This window comes from Neomonachus schauinslandi, chromosome 6 (genome assembly GCF_002201575.2).
Source record: "Neomonachus schauinslandi chromosome 6, ASM220157v2, whole genome shotgun sequence".
Classification (NCBI taxonomy): Eukaryota; Metazoa; Chordata; class Mammalia; order Carnivora; family Phocidae; genus Neomonachus; species Neomonachus schauinslandi.
The window spans coordinates 61,017,279-61,036,593 of NC_058408.1; the positions used below are offsets into that span (position 1 = coordinate 61,017,279).

The window sequence follows — 19,315 nt, forward strand, 5'->3', positions numbered from 1 at the left end:
CTATCTATCTATCTATCTATCTATCTATCTATCTATCTATCTATCTATCTATCTATCTCTCATCTTTGAGTGTAGCTGACACACAATGTTACATTAGTCTCAGGTGTACAACACAGTGATTCAACATCTCTATACGTTACGCTGTGCTCAGCACACAGCTGCCATCTGTCACCACACAACACCGTCACACGATCATCGAGGATATTCTCTGTGCTGTGCCATTCATCCCTGTGATTTACTCATTCCACAGCTGGAAGCCTATACCTCCCTCTCCCCTTCACCCATTTTGCCCATCCTCCTGCCCCTCCCCTCTGGCGCCCATCAGTTTGCTCTCTGTCTTTATGGGTCTGTTTCTACTTTTTTGAACATAACTTCTTGACAGTATAATCTAGAACCTCTGACTTTACTTCATCACCTCCACTCACTCCTCAGCCTACTGCCCCCTGGCCTCCAGCCCACCATTTTTGTGCAAAATCTCCAAGTCTGCAGTGATGTCCCAACTGCCAAATCTAATGGACATCATTCAATTCTTACTTTACTGTTAGTTTAAGTCACATGTGGCTCTGTTGATGGTTCTTTTCTTCTTGAAAACAGATTCCATTGGCTTCTACGACCCTGTGGTTTGATGGTCTGTCCCTTATTTCTCACAGTGTTTCCTTATCTGTTGTATGGTCCATGCTCCCTTAAGATTCCATCACCATCCCCCGTTCTCCTCATTCCACAGGCCATCTCCTTGGTGGCTTCATCTACGTACTTGATCTCAACTGTCCTCTAGAGTCTGAAAAGCTCCAAATTCACATCACTGGCCTAACCCTCTTCAGACTTCATTCTGGATATCTTTGTAAGATCTTTACCCATCCGGACCTTTACAAGAACCTCAAATTCACAAATCTGCTCATTTCCTTCTACTTCATACAGACTTTCTACTTTGTATGACGTTCATCATCTAATCACCCAAAGCAAAAACCTGGTTATCATTCTTGTGCCTGCTCTCCTTTTCACCATGTGCTTCAGAGATATTCCTGGAATGTATATCCTTTATTCTATCCTGTAATTATCCCTGACTGGGCCACTGTAACAGCTCCAAATTTGTTTCTCGGCCTCCAGTCTTGTCCCTGTCAAGTATGTCTTCCATGACCACCAAAGCGATCTATCTGAAAGCATATCTCCTTTGACTGAAATGTAGTGGAGGCTCCCCAAAGTCACAAGACTCTCTCACAGTCAGGTCCTCCTGTCCCTGGTCCCTGCATTCCCTCCAATTTGATCTCTCACCACCTGTGTTCCAGCACTGAACTTGTTACAGATCCTGGCATGTGCCAGGTGATTTTTTTTTTTTTAACTTGTGCTGTCCCTTCTACCTGGAAAACTCCCTTTCTTATCCTTTGTTTGATTAACTTCTGCATATTTTAAAAGGTAATCAAGTAGCATATCCTCCAATAAGCCTCTGCTTGAAACTGCCACAGATGCTCTTTCACCGAGGACCTATAATATTATGTGTATATATCTATTGTACCATTCCCCGCACTGTGTTATTATAATAGATTCTGCGTCCGTTTGTCCTATTGGATGGAGTTCCTGGGAACATACACTGTTCAGACTTTAATCACTCCTGCACAGTGCCCAATAAATACCTGTTGAATGAAAACATAAGTGAAAAATATTAATAGCCCACAGACTAATCAGTCTACTTTTTTCTTATTGAATAAATTTGATGAGTAACATTGTGTAAATTTAATAAGCTATACAGCATGTTACTTTGGTACATTCTTATATTGTAATATGATTGCCAATGTACTGATAGTCACCACATTACATTATTACAGTATAATATTTATAGCACATTAGCTCTCTATGACCTATCTACTACTCATTACAAGTTTGCAGTCTTAAACACCATCACTCTTATCCCTCACCCCCCAGCCATTGGTAACCATCATTTTGCTGTCTGTTTTCTACAGGTTAAACTTTTCTAGATTCCACATAGACGTGATATCATACAGTACTTGTCTTTTTCTGTCTGACTTGTCTCGCTTAGCATAATGTACTCAAGGTCCATCCATGTTGGTGCAAATAGGAAGATATTCTCCTTTCTCGAGGCTGAGTAATATTCCATTGTGTATATGCACCACATCTTTTCATCGATTCATCCACTGATAGGCATTTGTACTGTTTCCATATCTCTGCTATTGTGAACAGTGCTGCAATAAACGTGGGAGTACATATATCTCATCAGAATCCTGTTTTCGTTTCCTTTGATTAAATACCCAGAAGTGGAACTGCTGGATTGCATGGTAGACTTATTTTAATTTTGGGGGAACCTCCATATTGTTTTCCATAGTGGTTGGATCAATTTATCTTTCTTCCAACTGTGTATAAGGGTTCCCTTTCCACTACATCCTCGTCAGCATCTGTTGTCTCTTGACTTCTTGATGACAGCCCTTCTAACATGTGTGAGGTGATATCTCATCACGGTTTTGATTTGCCTTTCCCTGATGATTAGTGATATTGATCATCTTTCCATGTGTCTGTTGCCATTTTGATGTCCTCTTTGGAGAAATGTCTGTTTAGTTCTTTTGCCCATTTTTAATCATATTATTTGCTTTTTGTTGTTGTTGTTATTGAGTTGCCTGAGTTCCTTACAGATTTGGATATTAACTCTTTATCCAATATATGGTTTGCAAAAATTTTTCCCCATTCTGTAATCTTTTTATTTTGTTGTTTCCTTTGTTGTGCAAAACCTTTTGAGTTTGATACAGTCCCATTTGTTAATTTTTTGTTATTGTTGTTTGTGCTTTTGGTGTCATGTCAAAAAAATTATTAGCAAGACCATTATTGATGAGCTTTTTCCCTATCTTTTCTTCTATGAGTTTTATGATATCAGGTCTTATCTTTAAGTCTTTGATCTATTTTGAGTTAATTTTTGTGAGTCGTGTGATAGTGGTCCAACTTCATTGTTCTGCATGTTTTTCTCCAGTTTCCCAGCACCATTTGTTGAAGAGATTGTCCTTTCTGCATTGAGTGCTCCTGGTGCCCGTGTTGAATATTAGTTGACTGTATAGGCCAGGGTTTAGTTCTGGGCTCTCTATTTTGTTCCATTCGTTGGTGTCATCTATTTTTGTATTGTTTTTATTACTATGGCTTTGTCATATAGTTTGAAATCAGGAAGTGTGATGCCTTGAACTTTGTTCTTTTTCTCAGGATTGTTTGGGCTGTTTAGGGTCTTTTGTGGTTCCATACAAATTTTAAGGTTATTTCTTTTATTTCTGTGAAGAATGTTTTTGGTATTTTGATGGGGATTGCATTGAATCTGTAGATCACTTTCAGTAGTATAGCCATTTTAACAATATTAATTCTTCTAATTCATGAACACAGGATGCCTTTCCATTTATTTGTGTATTCAATTTCTAGCAAAGCTTTGTAGTTTTCATTGTACAGATCTTTCACTTCCTTGGTTAAATTTATTCCTAAGTATCTTGTTTTTGATGCTATTGTGAATGTGATGGTTTTCCTTCTTTTTCAGAAGCTTCATCATTAGTGTAAAGGAATGCAACTGATTTTGTATCTTGACACTTTACTGAAATTGTTGATTAATTCCAACAGTTTTTTTTACTGAAATTTTAGGATTTTCTATATATAAGATCATATCATCAGCAAATAATGACAATTATACTTCTTCCTTCCCAAGGTGTATGCCTTTTATTTCTTGCCTGATTGCTCTGGCTAGGGCTTCCAAGACTGTATTGAATAAGAGTGCATCCTTGCTTTTTTCCTTATCTTGGGGGAAATGCTTTTAATTTCTCTCCAGTGAGTATAATGTTAGCTGTTGGTTTGTCATATATGGCCTTTATCATGCTGAGTTATAGTCCTTCTGTACCCATGTTGAAGGTTTTTTTTTTTAATTATCATGAAAGGGTGTTGTATTTTGTCAAATGGTTTTTCTTTGTGTATTGAGATGATCATGTGATATTTATCTATTATTTTACTGATGCATTGTATTTGCATTTGTTGACTTGCATATGTTGAAATATCCTTGTATCCCAGGGATAAAATCCCACTTGGTCATCGTGTATAATCCTTTTAATGTGTTCCTGAATTCGGTCTGCTAATATTTTCTTGAGAATATCTGCATCTAAATTCATCAGGGATATTGGTCTATAGTTTTCTTTCTTGTGGTCTCCTTCTCTGATTTTGGTAGCAAAGTAATGCTGGTCTCACAGAATGAGTTTGAAAGTGTTTCTCCTTCTTGATATTTTGAACAAGTTTGGGGGAGGATTGGTGTTAATTCTTCTTTAAGCGTTTGGAAGCCATCTGGTCCTGAGGTTTTTTGTGTTGGGAGTTTTTTGATTACCGATTCAATCTCTTTACTCAGACTTGGTCTGTTCAGATTTTCTACTTCTTCCTGTCTCAGTCTTGATAGGTTGCGTGTTTCTAGAAATGGAGTCATTTCTTTTAGTTTATGTAATTTCTTGACATACAATTGTTCATAGTAGTCTCATAATTCTAGGTATTTCTGTAGTATCAATTGTAATGTCTCCTCTTTCATGTTTATTTCTTTGAGCCTTCTCTTTTTTTTCTGTAGTTAGTCTAGTTAGTCTAGCTAAAGGCTTAAATTTTGTTTCTCTTTTCAAAGAACCAGCTCTTGGTTTTGTTGATCCTTTCTATTGATTTTTTGGTCTCTATTTCATTTATTTCTGCTCTGATACTTATTTCCTTCCTTTTGCTAACTTCAGGCTTACTTTGTTTTTCTTTTTTGGTTCCTTGGGGTGTAAAGTTAGGTTATTTAAGATCTTTCTCATTTCTCAGTATATGTGTTTATAGTTATAAACTTCCTTCTTGGATCTGCTTTTATGCATCCCATAATATTTGATATGTTGTGTTTTCAAGACAATTTTTTATTTCCTTTTTGATTTCTCCTTTGACCCAAAAGTTGTTTAGAAGTGTGTTTAGTTTCACATATTTGTAGATCTTTTTACTTTCCTCTTGTTGATTTCTAGTTTCATATGATTGTGGTCAGAGAAGATAGTTGGTATGATTTCAACTTTCTTAAATTTGCTAAGATTTGTTTTTGTGGCCTAACATGCGATTTATCCTGGAGAATGTTCCAAGTGCACTTGAGAAGAATGTGTATTCTGCTGCTGTTGGGTGTAATGTTCTGCTAAGTCCATTTGTTCTAAAGCCAAGTTCAACAGCAACAATTTCTTGTTGACTTTCTGTCTGGGTGATTTATCCGTTGCTGATGGTGGGGTATTAGAGTCCCCTACAATTACTGTATTATTGTCTATTTCTCCCTAATTGCTTAGTATGTTTTGAAGTTCCAGTGTTGGTAGCAAGCATGTATATTTATGATTGCTCTATCTTCTTGATATAGTGGCCCTTTTGTCATTATATAATGACCTTCTTTGTCTCTTGTGACCCTTTTTGGCTTGAGGTCTATTCTGTCTGATATAAGTATGATTACGCTTGCCTTCTTTTCATTTCTGTTTGCTTGGAATATCATGTTGCATTCCTTCACTTTGAACCTGTATGTGTCTCTAGAGCTAAAGTGAGTCCCCTGTAGGCAGCATATTTGCTTTTTTATCCATCCAGCCACTCTGTGCCTTTTGATTGGTGAGTTCAATCCATTTTCACTGAGGGTGATTACTAACATGTAAGCACTTACTACTGGCCTTTTTATCTTCTGCCTTCTGGTTATTTTGTCTTTCCATGTTTCTTTTTCTTTGTTTCCATTGACTTTTGCCAGTTGGTGGTTTTCCAGGATGATTTGCTCGTTCTCCCCCCATTTATGTTTATGTCTCTGCTCTAGATTTTTGCCATGTAGTTACCATGGGGTTTACATAAAGCATCTCATAGAAAAAAAGTCTTTTCTATACTGATAGCACTTTACTTTTCTTCACTCATCATTCTTTTACTCCTCTCCTCTTATATTTTTGATGTCACAAATTACCTCTTTGTATGCTATGATTTCATCACCAAGTTATAGTAGGCATAGTTATTTTAATGCTCTTTTCCTTTAACATTTAGGATATAGTTAAGTTTAATATACTATTCCAAAAAAGAGTTAAAAGAGTTACGATATTCTAATTCCAACTGCTTGTTTATCACCTTAATCAGAATTTTGTGTACTTTCATTTTTTTGTTTGTTTGTTTCTTTGTTTCAGCTTAAAGAGCTCCTTTCAACATTTCTTGTAAGGCAGGTCTAGTGGTGGTGAACTCCCTCAGCTTTTGTTTTTCTGGGAAAGTCTTTATTTCTTTTTCACATCTGAAAGGTAACTTTGCCAGAGAGTATTCTTGGCTGCCAGCCTACATTTTTATTGTTCCTTCACCCTTTTACTGATTTCCTCCTGAAAGATGTATTTCATGTAACTGAGGAAATAAATAATGAACAACCCCAAACTGTGAACCAAATAAATAAGTGAATTGCTTAAAGAAACAGCACTTGATTGCTAACACAAGAAGAACTGAAATAGGGCCTCTGATTTTTTACTGCAGGATCTATTTAGCCATGTATCATTGTTCTGTTCACTTTCTACTTCTCTGAAAAGTAGAAGTTACTTCTAACATTGCTGCTAAATGATGACGTATATATATATTTTTACATGTTACCAACCATTTATACTTTGGGAGCATGTGAATTTTTCCTTTCATTTGGATGTCTAGCAGTGTGTAGACTAAAAGTTAAGTCTGTAGCATATTAACACACTGATATTTGATAAAGTCTATTTGTTTATTCAAGTTGAATTCACTCCTGAAAAATTTCTCCAGGACAATGTAAAAGATAAGTAGCCAGGCTGACTTTTAATTTTTTTTTTCATAAATTTTTTTCATTCTTTTTTTTTTAGTTAATAAAAAGGAAGTTTAATATGTACAAATAAAACAGAAAAAAATTTTCTTACAGACTGGTTAGAGGTAATGTTATTCAGAAGTTGTCTTTCAAACCTGAAAGACCTAGCTTGCTTTCTTATTTTTTTTACACTATCAAAAAAGAATGTTTTGCCACAAATGAATAATGGACAGAGACATGTCATTGGCATGTTTACAATTAGGAAATATATAAAACCCACTTACACTTGATTAAAAAAAAAGTTAAAGGTGATTAGAATATTTACTTTAAAGTAAGGCAAGAGCTAATATGGTTACAGCTGAGATTTTAATTGTCATACTTTCAGATTTATGAGTGGGGCAATTAAATGCTTAAAACAGTCTGTTGTTTTCATTTGGTAAGACTATGAAAAAAAGAAAAAGTGTGGCTATATGTGGCTATGTTGTTATATTTCAGCACAAATTATGAAGTTGTGCCCCCACTCACAGCAATAAAACACACCAAAACAAACAAAAAGCAAACCAAATAGACTTCCTTGGCTGATACAAACTTCAGTGTCTTTTCTCAGGGGTTTTCCATTTTTTTTTTTCGTTCTTAAGAATTTAATTATAACTTGGATGTTTGAACTATTTCTTCTGTCTCTGATGACTTTTCATTAGAATGCCTGACAGCAGTGTCAGCTCTGACGTATTGTAAGTCCAATAAAAGAACTGTTCTTTGACTAACAACTGAAATGGGAGGTTAATAACCCAAATGCAAAATTTCAGGTGAGTTTTTCATTCTTTATCATTCTTTTAGTTTTCTCTAACTTTTGCATTTCCAAGATATTTTAGATTCTCCATGCTAACTCCCTCCCCCCTGGCCACAAAGGAGCTTAATTTTGTTCCTGGGACTTCATGGAATGAAGGTTTTGTCAATCCTAAAAAATCATCATCTCATACTAACATAAGTCCATAAACTTGACCTTATTCTCCTTCTCAATAATGGAAAAATCAGGCAAAACCTATCTATTATGTTTCAAAATCTTCCCCAAGTGAGGTTGACATCTAAAATGAAATCTCAAACAAAATACACAATAAACAGGAGGAAGATAAAAAGGAGAGATAGAAAACATGTAAAAGTATATAGGTAAAAACCTATGAATATTCAAGGGATGTACCATATTTTAAAGTAAAAGTGTTTTAATAGTGTCTCCTGCAGCTTAAAATGCTTTTTGACTGTCATTATGGGAGACCACTTTCTGGGAGAAACATGCTTTCGCAATCCTACAGCCATTTGCATAAGGAAGCTGCACATTATGCATATGTGGGGTTGGCAACATGAAAAATATTCAAGCAAGAGAGAGCACGCTTAATCATTTAACCTCAGTAAATGGTTATTTTGAAATTGTAATTTTCCAAATTAAAAAGGTCTCAAGTTGTACTCCCAGAAAGTGTACTTTGAAAACTTTTCCTGGATTAAATGAGTTATTCAAAACACAAGCACCCAGATCTCTGCATTCCCAGCAAGAAAGCAAAAGCAGGAAACATTTGGGGCATAGCCACGCATTTATGCATGTAACTATTGAGGGGCATACATTCTGCCCCTACATTTATTTCAAGTTTTTTTTTTGCCCCAGTGATAAATTATTGAAAAATCCCTTCATTTTTAAAAGACTTTCTTCCTCATACAGAGGAATGGATTGACTGAGAACATACACATTCTGAGTTTCCTTCTCCTTGAGGTTGAAAGCATATGAAAGTTTAGCATTTAATGAAGACTGGCATGAATACAACAAAATGACGTCTCCCCCATGGAAAATCTTGCCAGGCTTGCTCAGGGTCAGTATGTCCTTCAGGGACACCTGCGAACTAATAATTTTCAAGACATATTTTTTTCCGAATAATTTTTATTATTTATTTTAATTTTCAAATAACTTACAAGTTGACAGCACCCTGATCTTCATTCTAAAGTCGTTCCCGTGCCTATTAAGGGGAAGCACTGAGGAACTTTTGCAGGGTGAGACCCTAAGCCCTTCAAACGGACCCATGCATCACGGGTAAGGTGCAAATGCACACTGAGGAGTTCTGAATGGTGAGTGACCTGAGGTGAACTGAGAGCATGTCAGGGCCCAGGCTGGTTTCTCGTGGTCCCCCGTTTGTGCCTGGCCCCGGAGGCTGGGTTCTAAAGACGCCATTATGCACTCACTGACCTTTTGGTGCTTGTGCTGGAGATAGGCAGGTAGTCCGTGACAGCGATGTATACGTATTGTTTGGCATCATCTATCACACTATAGATAGCGTCAATATCGAAGCTTCTGTTTTTAGGGCAAAAGAGTTTGGGAGAATTCTGTGAAGACACAAAAACCAAACTTTCAGAGGATTAATTTTTGTCAGCTGGGGCTTTCTCTTTTTTGTTGCCTTTTTTTTTTTTTTAGGTGTTTTAATGGATCTTGGCTTGTAAGTCAAGTTTTGCACATCACCTTTCCAGTTCTTGATGAGATCAGACAAGTTATGTATGTGATCCTAGCATAGTTGAGGCATGTTCAGATGAAGTTGTGGCAGGATGGGTCTCCAGGCTGTCCCTTTACGTCTGCTTTGGGAGGGAATTCTTGCTTTCAATACCCACACCTCTCATTTTGGGAGGAGCACTGTAGCTCTAAACTTAGGGGACTCTGGCAAATGCCCTGTCATGCAGAGCTGCTAATTTTCTCAGGCATTACTGTATAATATATACAATACACATACTGTAACCAATTTACTCAAAAAGTCATTTCATTAGAAAGGTGCTATGGCCATGGAAATATTGTCTTCCCCTGACAGGCATAATGCAGTGGCAAGTGGAGTGGGACCCATAATCCGAGAGGTGCTTTATACCGAAAGTCTGAATACATGGTTTCTGGAACTGCCTGCCATGGCAGTATTGGGTCCCTCATCCAAAACTCAGGAACTCCCTGCACTGCGCTGCTGGGCAGCCCCATCCCCGCTTAGACAGAGGGATGACTAAGCGGTTGTTCTGGATGCCCAACCAAGATGGCTGTGGAGCGTGGGGGGCAGGAAAGGAGCCACACACCCTCCAGGCATCCCTGCTCAGAAAGTCACCGCAGCAGCTGACTATCAGATTGAGTTTTTGATCAATTAAATTGTTTTTCTTTTGGAATGATGAGCTTCCAAGTCTTTTAAAAAGACTAATACCCAAAAAAACAAAAACAAAACAAAACAAAAACCCTCATGAAAAACATAAAAGAACAGAAACAAATGAACAACAACAAAAAAACCCCACACAAAAGTAATAAAAAATAAAACAGTCGAAACCAGTGCTGTCCTCCACCCTTTCCCCAGCACATGCATCTCGGATACTCCACCTGTCCCTGGGACAGGTGCTCCTGCTTCTACAGCATCTCCTGGGTCTCCCTCTCCCTCCTGACTGCCGTTCCTCCCATCCAGACCCTAGTGCTCTTGCTGGGGCTTTTACACATCATTTCCTTGTCACCATGATGTAAACACACACACACACACACACACACACACACACACGTCAGGCCCAGCATTCCTGGTGTCTGGGAATCCAGCCTGAACTCGTTGGAGGGATGTATCTATGGCCTCCTGCCTCCCTCCTGGACTGGCCACCACACCCTCCATGCCCCAAAGGGAAGAAGTAATGGCCTTGCTCCCATCTGTCTGCCCTGTGCGTTTGCTCCTGCCAGCATTTCTGGCCCATGTTTCCCTATTCTTGCCCATCAGAGTCCTATGCTTTTTCTAAGTTCCAGCTCAAGGACAAGCCCCTCTGTGAAACCTCTTTATTTCCCCACCCAGAGGCTCCTTCTCCCTTCTCTGTCTCCTCTGATTTGTCTGTGATATTATTTAGCCTATTCAACGGATAATTACTTGCACTTGCTGGAATTTAGGGGTTGTATTCACTCATTTTTCTATTTCCATCAATACATTCAGTATTGAAATTACTTAATTTCAGCTCAGCCTGTTGGGTCTGCTTTAAATATTAGCTCCAGACGAGACCCTCAGCCAGCACTGAAACATGGCCCTATGCCCATGTTTTTGTTTCAGGAGTTTCCTGGACTTCCTTGTGTGTTCCCAAAACTAGTTTTGGTTTCAGGCAGGAACAAATTGAGGCATAGAGTCATCGGTCTCTTCACGTTTGCACTTATCCTGCATGTCTGGACATTGCGCCTTTCGGTGATTCAGGCCAGGCTCCGGCATTTAGAGCCTACAGCGTCTCAGCTGTGTCCCTTCTGCTTGCTGAGCCTCATACCCTAAGGGAGTGGGGGGTGGTTAATAACAGAACACACCTCTCACATTGTCTGGGCTCAGAGCCTCTCTTCTGTGCTTGCCCTCATTCGTTCAGCAAATACTACTAAGTGCCTGCCATGCTCCAGCTCTAGTCTAGCCACTCAGCGTATGTCAGTGGCCCAGATAAGATGCTTGCTTCACAGTGCTTCATTCGAGCACCCGTTGCATGCTGTTGCCTTCATCTGTCTGGGTGCTTCGGCACTAGCTTGTGCACTGTTGGGTTTCATATCTCCAGCACCTCGTTATCTCCGTGCCACTCCTAGCACGTGTTATAGATCAGTATCTGTGGACCGAGCATGAGAGTGCTTCTTAAATTAATCAGCGTCACAGGTCTGAGTGACTCCCCCAACCTCCACCCCCAGTGGACTTGGTTCACGATAGGTATTTCCATCCACATGGGAATGGCTCTTTATTTGCACTTGCCAGGTCGCATTGTTTCCCATGGTCCCATTGCCGAACCTGATGCCTAGAGCATGGCAGGTGCTCCATGTGTTTATTAGGGAAATGCAGGACTAGTTGTGTCAGTTCCCCAGCCCCAGGGGCATGGTGGTGCTTGATGGTGTGTTTAGAGTCTGCTACCTTTGAAAATAGTATCTGGATATACTAATGGCTTCAAAACGTTTGTTTAAAGTGTAAGTGAATGAACACCACCACAAAGAATGATCTACTGATCAGGCAGAGGAAATTAACTAGTTCCAATAGTTTAGAGAGAAGGCTGTTCAGTTTCCTTCTTATTGGTCCTGAATTAATTTTCTGAGCTTTGCACTGTGCACTCCTTTATTATGGGAAAGAGCAGGAAAACAGATCCTTCTCTTTGTTTCGGCTCTGTGATGACCTTTCACCACTCAAGTGATCTCCTGCACCTGCTTCTAGGCAGTATGTTTCTCTCTTAGATAATCAGTGCCTTATACATGCACAAAACTTGTTTTGTATATTCATTAAATACTTGCCTTAGCAGGCTTCTGATTTATTTCACAACAGTTCCCTGGTTTGTAAAAAGGCCATACTCCATCCCAAGAATATATAAGTTAAAATATATTAAACAAAAAAGCTGGCCCACGGAATGGGAGAAAATATTTGCAAATTGTGTATCTGATAAAGGACATATGCGGAATGTATAAGAACTCTTACAACTCAATAATAAAAATCCAAGTAAACTAATTTGAAAAGTGGGCAAAGGATTGAATAGACATGTCTCAAAAAAGATAAACAAATGGCCAATGAACACATTAAAATATACAAATAAAAACCACAGTGACATACCATTTCACACCCACACACCCACCAGGAGGGGTGAAATAAAATAGAAAATAACAACATTTTGGCAAAGATGTGGAGAAACTGGAGCTGTCATTTATTGCTGTTGGAACTGTAAAATGAGACAGCCAGTTTGGAGAACGGTTTGTCAGTCTCTCAAAATGTTCAGCACAGACTTATCAGATCACCCAACAGTGCCGCTCCTGAGTATACACCCCAAAGCACTGGAAACAGGTATTCAAATAAAACCTTGTATGTGAAGGTTCAAAGCAGCATTCTTCACAGGAGCCAGAAGATAGAAACACCCAAATGTTCATCAACTGATGGATGAATAAACCAAATGTGATGTATCCATACAGTGGAATATCATTTGACCATAAAAAAGGAATGACGTACTGATTCATGCTATAACATTAATGGACTTTGAGAACATTATACTAAGTGAAAGGAGTCAATTACAAAAGATAACATACTGTTGGGGCGCCTGGATGGCTCAGTTGGTTAAGCGTCTGACTCTTGATTTTGGCTCAGGTCATGATCTCAGGGTCATGAGATCGAGCCCCATGTCAGGCGCCTTGCTCAGTGGGGAGTCTGCTTGAGATTCTCTCTCTCCCTCTCCCTCTGCTCCCTCCTGTGCTCTCTCTCAAACAAATAAGTAAATCTTAAAAAAGAAGACTACATACTGTCTTATTCCATTTATATGAAATGCTAGAGAAAGGAGAACCCTAAGAGACAGACAGGAGATGAGTGGTTGCCAGGGGCTGGGGGAAGGGGAATATGGAGAGTGACCCTTAATGGGTGTGGTGTTTTCTTTGTGGTGATGGCAATATTCTAAATTAGATGGTGGAGATAGTTGCACAGCTCTGACTACACCAAAACCCACTGAATCATATACTTTGGAAAGATGAATTTCATGGAATGTAAAGTCTCTCTCAATAAAGCTATTAAAAAGTAATTAACAATGCGTAGGGGACTATAACAGCACCAGATCTACTTAATGTCTGCGCTCACTCACTAAATGCATCTTAATACACATGACTGGGTGGGTGGAAGACACAGTAACGAGAAATGAGATCTGTCTAGCAGCCAGATCAGTAAGAACAGACCTTGAGGGACACCTGGGTAGCTCCATCGGTTAAGCGTCTGCCTTTGGCTCAGGTCATGATCCCAGGGTCCTGGGATCGAGTCCCAAGTAGGGCTCCCTGCTCTGTGGGGAGCCTGCTTCTCCCTCTGCCCCCTGCTCATGCCCTCTCTTGCTAGCTCTCTCAAATAAATAAATAAAATCTTAAAAAAAAAAAAAAGAACAGACCTTGAACCAACTAGTCTTGATCTTGGAAAGCAAATTTATAATCTCCAGGGCTCTAAAAAGAAATCTACAAGATAAGACAAAAACTCAGCCAACTATGGTTCCTGTTTCTGATTTCAATGGGAAATGTTAAGAAAATCGAAACTATGTGGCCCCAAGTGATTAGAGATCACAGAGTTAAATCTCACCAAGCGTCTCTTTGTGTTCCATGAGAAAACTAGAAATAATCCATGTTTATATCATAACTTAAAATTTATATTTAACCATGCTAAGTTATTAATCATCCAAAATCTAATTTGGGGAATGGTAATTCTTAAGGTCTTCAATAATATTTTTGCGTGCATGTGTTCATTTAGTCTTGGGACTGTGAGATTATAAAAATATACTATTTTAAGATATTTTACAACAAATACTTTGAATTTAAATAAATCTGTCTTGACATTTGTTTGGCATGTATTACTCAGAAAATTATATGCATCCTAGAACTTCTTATTAAAATTACTACTAATAAAACCAATCCCACATTTATTGCTGCTCTTAGGGAGCTGTGAGTAACATGCTGGGAATGCCAGTGATGAAGATGGTCCAGTATATGGCCTTTGGAGCCTTTTAAATAGTGGGAGAGATGATCAATAAACAAACAGTTATGAGAATGTGATAAATGCTACAACAGGGGTGAGATCAAGGAGCTTTGGGCAAACGATACCAATTCCAATGGCAGGGGGTCTGACTTTATTTTATACCTGCAAGATTTTTTTTTTTAAAGATTTTATTTATTTATTTGACAGAGAGAGACACAGTGAGAGAGGGAACACAAGCAGGGGGAGTGGGAGAGGGAGAAGCAGGCTCTCCGCTGAGCAGGGAGCCCGATGCCGGGCTTGGTCCCAGGACCCTGGGATCATGACCTGAGCCAAAGGCAGGCGCTTAACGACTGAGCCACCCAGGCGCCCCTATACCTGCAAGATTTTATACCTCTGCAAAAATGGTATTCAATTAATATCTGTTGAATTGAAATTCAAAGGTAGGCTTGATATTAATAGGAAGTAGAAAATAAAATAATAGGTTAAAATAATATAATAAACAAAAATAGAAAGCATAGGCATTATATAGTTTAAAAGACTATACCTGGAGGCATGTTTCAAAACTCTACTTATTTTGTGGCAAATCGTTTAATAAAAAGAAATTTGTAAATCTGCCCTAGAATACAAAGACCTGCGTTTTAGTAGGTTTTATTAAAGGACTGGCCTTCTCTCTGGGGCAGGTATGCTAATTTTGGGATCAACAAAAGGGACTCCCCCAGCTTTTTAAGCATCAGAATGTAAATGTACGCAAAACCCACATTCACCTATCTCTAAGATTCAAACCATAAATTCAAAATCCGGCAATTGTCTGAAATCTGCTGATAATTCATCTATTCTTTGCTGCTTTCAATCTGTTTTACTGGAGCTGGTTGCGTAAGTGTCCTTGGGGTGTCATGTCACCCTGTTACCTTCTGGATTAAGGGTTCCTTGGCAAATTTCTTTCTTTTTTTCTTTTTTTAATTTTATTATGTTATGTTAATCACCATACATTACATCATTAGTTTTTGATGTAGTGTTCCATGATTCATTGTTTGTGCATAACACCCAGTGCTCCATGCAGAACGTGCCCTCTTTAATACCCATCACCAGGCTAACCCATTCTCCCACCCCCTCCCCTCTAGGACCCTGTTTGACAAATTTCTTATGGCTACTCACTACAAATTCAGAATAACAGCTGGCCTTCTTGTCTTATAGGGTTGTCTTGAGAGGAAATGAAATTGAACACATGAAATAATTCTGCTCGGAAAATGCCCTATACAATATGCTCCTTGCTGTTGCACTGTGGGCCTCCTGAGTATTAAAGAAAAAAAAAATTTTTTTTTAGCTTGGTTTGAAGAAAATCTTTCAGTCTGTGTTCTGCTATTCACATTTATATGAATTTGTTAAGACAAACACCTTAAGACAAAAAACATCCTCTTTTGTCTCAATTGCGACATGTCTAAATTTTCAGATTGTGTTTTCATTTTAATTAGCAAAAAGGAGAGAACTCCCTTTTCAGTGAGAAGCTCTTTGGCAATATTAAAGTTGTCAGAGACAAACCCTGAGAGACGATGGACTCTGAGGAACAAACCGAGGGTTCTAGAGGGGAGGGGGATGGGGGGATGGGTTAGCCTGGTGATGGGTATTAAAGAGGGCACGTTCTGCATGGAGCACGGGGTGTTATGCACAAACAATGAATCATGGAACACTACATCTAAAACTAATGATGTAATGTATGGTGATTAACATAACATAATAAAATAAAAAGTTGCTGGTATAAAAGCACTGTTGTCAGTGGAGGATCGGCATGTTGAATTGGGAGCACGGTTTTAAGAAGTTTATCTGAGCACTAGGATCAATTTAGAAGCCTGCTTCAAAACAAAATTCTAAGGTCTCACCCCAATCCTGTGGCTCAGATCCTGGGTAAGGGTGGGGGGCTCTAAATCTGCATTTTAAACAGGCTCCCCAATCAATTCTTAATTAAAGTGTGGGGACCAGGGCCATAGGCACAGATATTCACATTGCCCATTCCCAGTGACACTGTGGGACAGCTGTGGTGTGTGGGCAGCAGGGGGTGGGTGCGGGGCGATGGGCGGTGGTTTTCAGTGTAGACAGGGGCCTGAGGCTGTGCCCTGCCCTCAGCATCAGTGAGGTACAAACAGCTTTCCTTTTATCTGTTTTTGCACACTGGGGTTCCCTCAGATTTGTTTCATCAAAGGAGGATTCCATTGCTAAAAAACAAGCCTGAGAATCACTGAGGTAGGGCATCGAAAATAGGATCCGGTGTCAGGAGACCTGGGAGCTGGTGCCTCTCTTGTCATCTGCCATCTGAGGGTCTTTGTGCTGGAAGATAAGCCTCAATACCTTCGTGTGTGACAGGCTCACAAAGCTGGGTCTACCTTAACAGAGGACAGTGGCGATCAAAACAGGTAACGCAAAGTATCAGGAGTTGGAATGAGTATTAACGTTCTTTACTGTTCTCATCACTGGGGACAGCATATGGTTAGGCCTAAGAGCGGGTGTATCTTACCTCTTCAAGGGATGGGACAGAACTGATCTTTAGAATTCAGGTTTGCCCAGCACCAGATCACACTCAAACATTCCAACTTGGGAGGAAGGAGGAGCAAGAGGGCAAGGACTCACCGACACAAAGGCTTGAGATTTGGTTTCGTTCAACTGAAGCTGCAATTTCTTCTCGTTGTCGTAGACGCCATAGAGCCTCTTGGACCAGGTCTGAGGCACTCTGTTCTTGAATTTTAATGAGCTGTACAGAGCGAATATCCTTTGTAAGTCCAGGACCAGGCAGCTGCAGTTGTAGAAGATGACACCGAGCTCTTTCATCTGTGGAATTAAAATAGAAAGCATCGATGTGTGTACAACTGATGATGCTATTTTCAGAGGAAAAAGATGCACAAGAATGCAGTCGTGGTGACTTCTTCTCTTGCAGCTGTTATTCAGAAGTGTGTAGATATAGTCACAGCATGGGATATAGCAGTGATGCAGTAGAAAGTGCTTCAATATTTAAGGAGAACTTTGGCTTGCAATTTTGCATTTGGGATCTTTTCCATATTCACCTCCATTTTTCTTTTCTTTTTTTTAGATTTTACTTATTTCAGAGAGAGAGAGAGAGAGCAAGCACAAGCATGAGCAGGGGGAAGGGCAGAGGGAGAAGCAAACTCCCCACGGAGAGCAGGGAGCCCTATGGGGGTCTTGATCCCAGGACCCTGGGATCATGACTTGAGCCGAAGGCAGACGCTTAACAAACTGAGCCACCCGGACTCCTCCACCTCCATTTTTCATATCAGCTCTTCAGATTCATTTTCTTAAAATATTATTTCGTATGAATCCTTAAATCATGCAGCAATATAAAGGAAGGGTTTTAAGGGCAGCTTCAGGGAATGGTTTAGATCACGGGTTCTGAAGTCAAACTGCCTGGAATCGTGCTCAGTCCTGTGGCTTTCTAGCTGCGCGACTTTGCTGGGCAAGACACATAATCTCCAGGCCTCATTCTCCTTCTTCTACAACATAGAGTTAGTAGTATTTATTCCACACTGCTGCTAGATGCTTTTAGAATGGTCAATACATTTAAAAGGCTCAGAACAGCACCTAGGACTTGGCACTCACAAATTATTTGTTAACAATACAAAATATGTTAACAGATAAGTGACTCCTATAAAAATGACACGAACCTCAAGAGGAATGCACCAATGCATTCTTGTGATGAAGAGACCACAGAGAGGATTTCTTCTACCTCCCACGATGCACAGATGAGGGAGGGAAAACTCAGGCAGACAGGCAAAGATACTTGCCCCAAGTGAGAGACCTAGCCAGCAACAGATTGAGAATCTGAATGCAGGTTTCTGACCTTTGATCGAGTACACCCAGGAACATAGCACCAGCTTCATCTGAGTCCAGGATCACTTTGTAAAAGTTACAGATGCTTTCTAATTTAGTCAATCAAAGTGACACAGCAAAATGTGGGTCATAAAAGAACAGCACAAGGATACATGCTCTGTGATCTGAATACACAGGGAGGGGTGTGCTAGGGACACCCGGGTCTGCTGATGTTAAACTCCCCTCCTATGCCTTCCAGCTCCCCACTGAACACTCTACTCAAGATTACAGAAGACATCACCTGCTATAGAGGACCCCCTAGGACTCCCTATTACAGTGTGCCCTAAAGGTCTTTCCCCATGCATCTATACTTGCCTGGCATTATTCTACCACCCCACAGTGACTACAGAATAGATTCATACATGCTACTTCACCTGCTGATGGACTTGCCCTATTTTTCTCTAATGCAAGAAATAAAGCAATGAGCATCCTTATGCATATATCTTTGTGCACCTGCGTAAGTACCTCTTTAGTACAGCTTCCTAGAACTGGATGTACAAACACATTAAGGGCAATTAGAGGTTAAGAAAACGGGTGGAGGCAGAGCAGAAGGGGTGTGTCAGGCACGCGCAAAGGCACTGTGGCTCGTGGCGGGGGGGGGGAATATAATCAGTGCTGGGAGGCTAAAGCGGAGTGAGCTAGGGAGAACGTGTGTGTGTGCATGTGTAAATATGTTTTTCCGGGTAAAACTGTAGGGACAGGGATGGCAGATCCTCAGGGGCCTTCGAGCTGGGATAAACAGCTTAACATTTATGCTGAAGGTCATGGGGAAGCAGGCAATGAGGGTAGGGGCATGACCAGGCTGTGAATTGGAAAGGTCCTCTTGGCTGTGTGCAGAGACAGAAGACAGGGTGAAGGAGCTGGGGCATTCAGCCCCCGGGCCTTGACAGGATCCAGGTGCAAGACTTCCATGTTCCTATGTGTTTTCTAATCTCAGAGATTTCAAAAAACTGTCTAGGGTAACCGCTAATGATTGCTAATCTTATTTCACGTTGAAGACAGAGCCCGCCCTGCTGTTTGCTGACAGGGTCTCAGGAATATTCAGCTCTGCATCTGACCTTCATGCTTTTGTACCTTTTTGCAGGTTGAATCATCACTGCCGCATTACCTTCTCCAGGGAAGCCTTGAGCATTTCACTGTTTCTCAACTTTTATACTAGTTCAGCAGGTATAACCATGCTTTTTGTCTGGGG

General features: G+C 40.0%; 1 protein-coding gene across 1 annotated transcript in view; it reads right to left on the reverse strand.

The window, feature by feature from the left end:
* Positions 1–19,315, reverse strand: part of PLD5 (phospholipase D family member 5) — a 402,235-nt gene that overhangs the window by 17,999 nt on the left and 364,921 nt on the right. Inside the window, exons 6-7 of the mRNA XM_021682883.1 lie at positions 16,873–17,070; positions 9,012–9,148 (exon numbers count right to left, since the gene is read on the reverse strand). Of these exons, the coding sequence (XP_021538558.1) occupies positions 9,012–9,148; positions 16,873–17,070 (335 nt within the window). The remainder of the gene's footprint in view (positions 1–9,011; positions 9,149–16,872; positions 17,071–19,315) is intronic.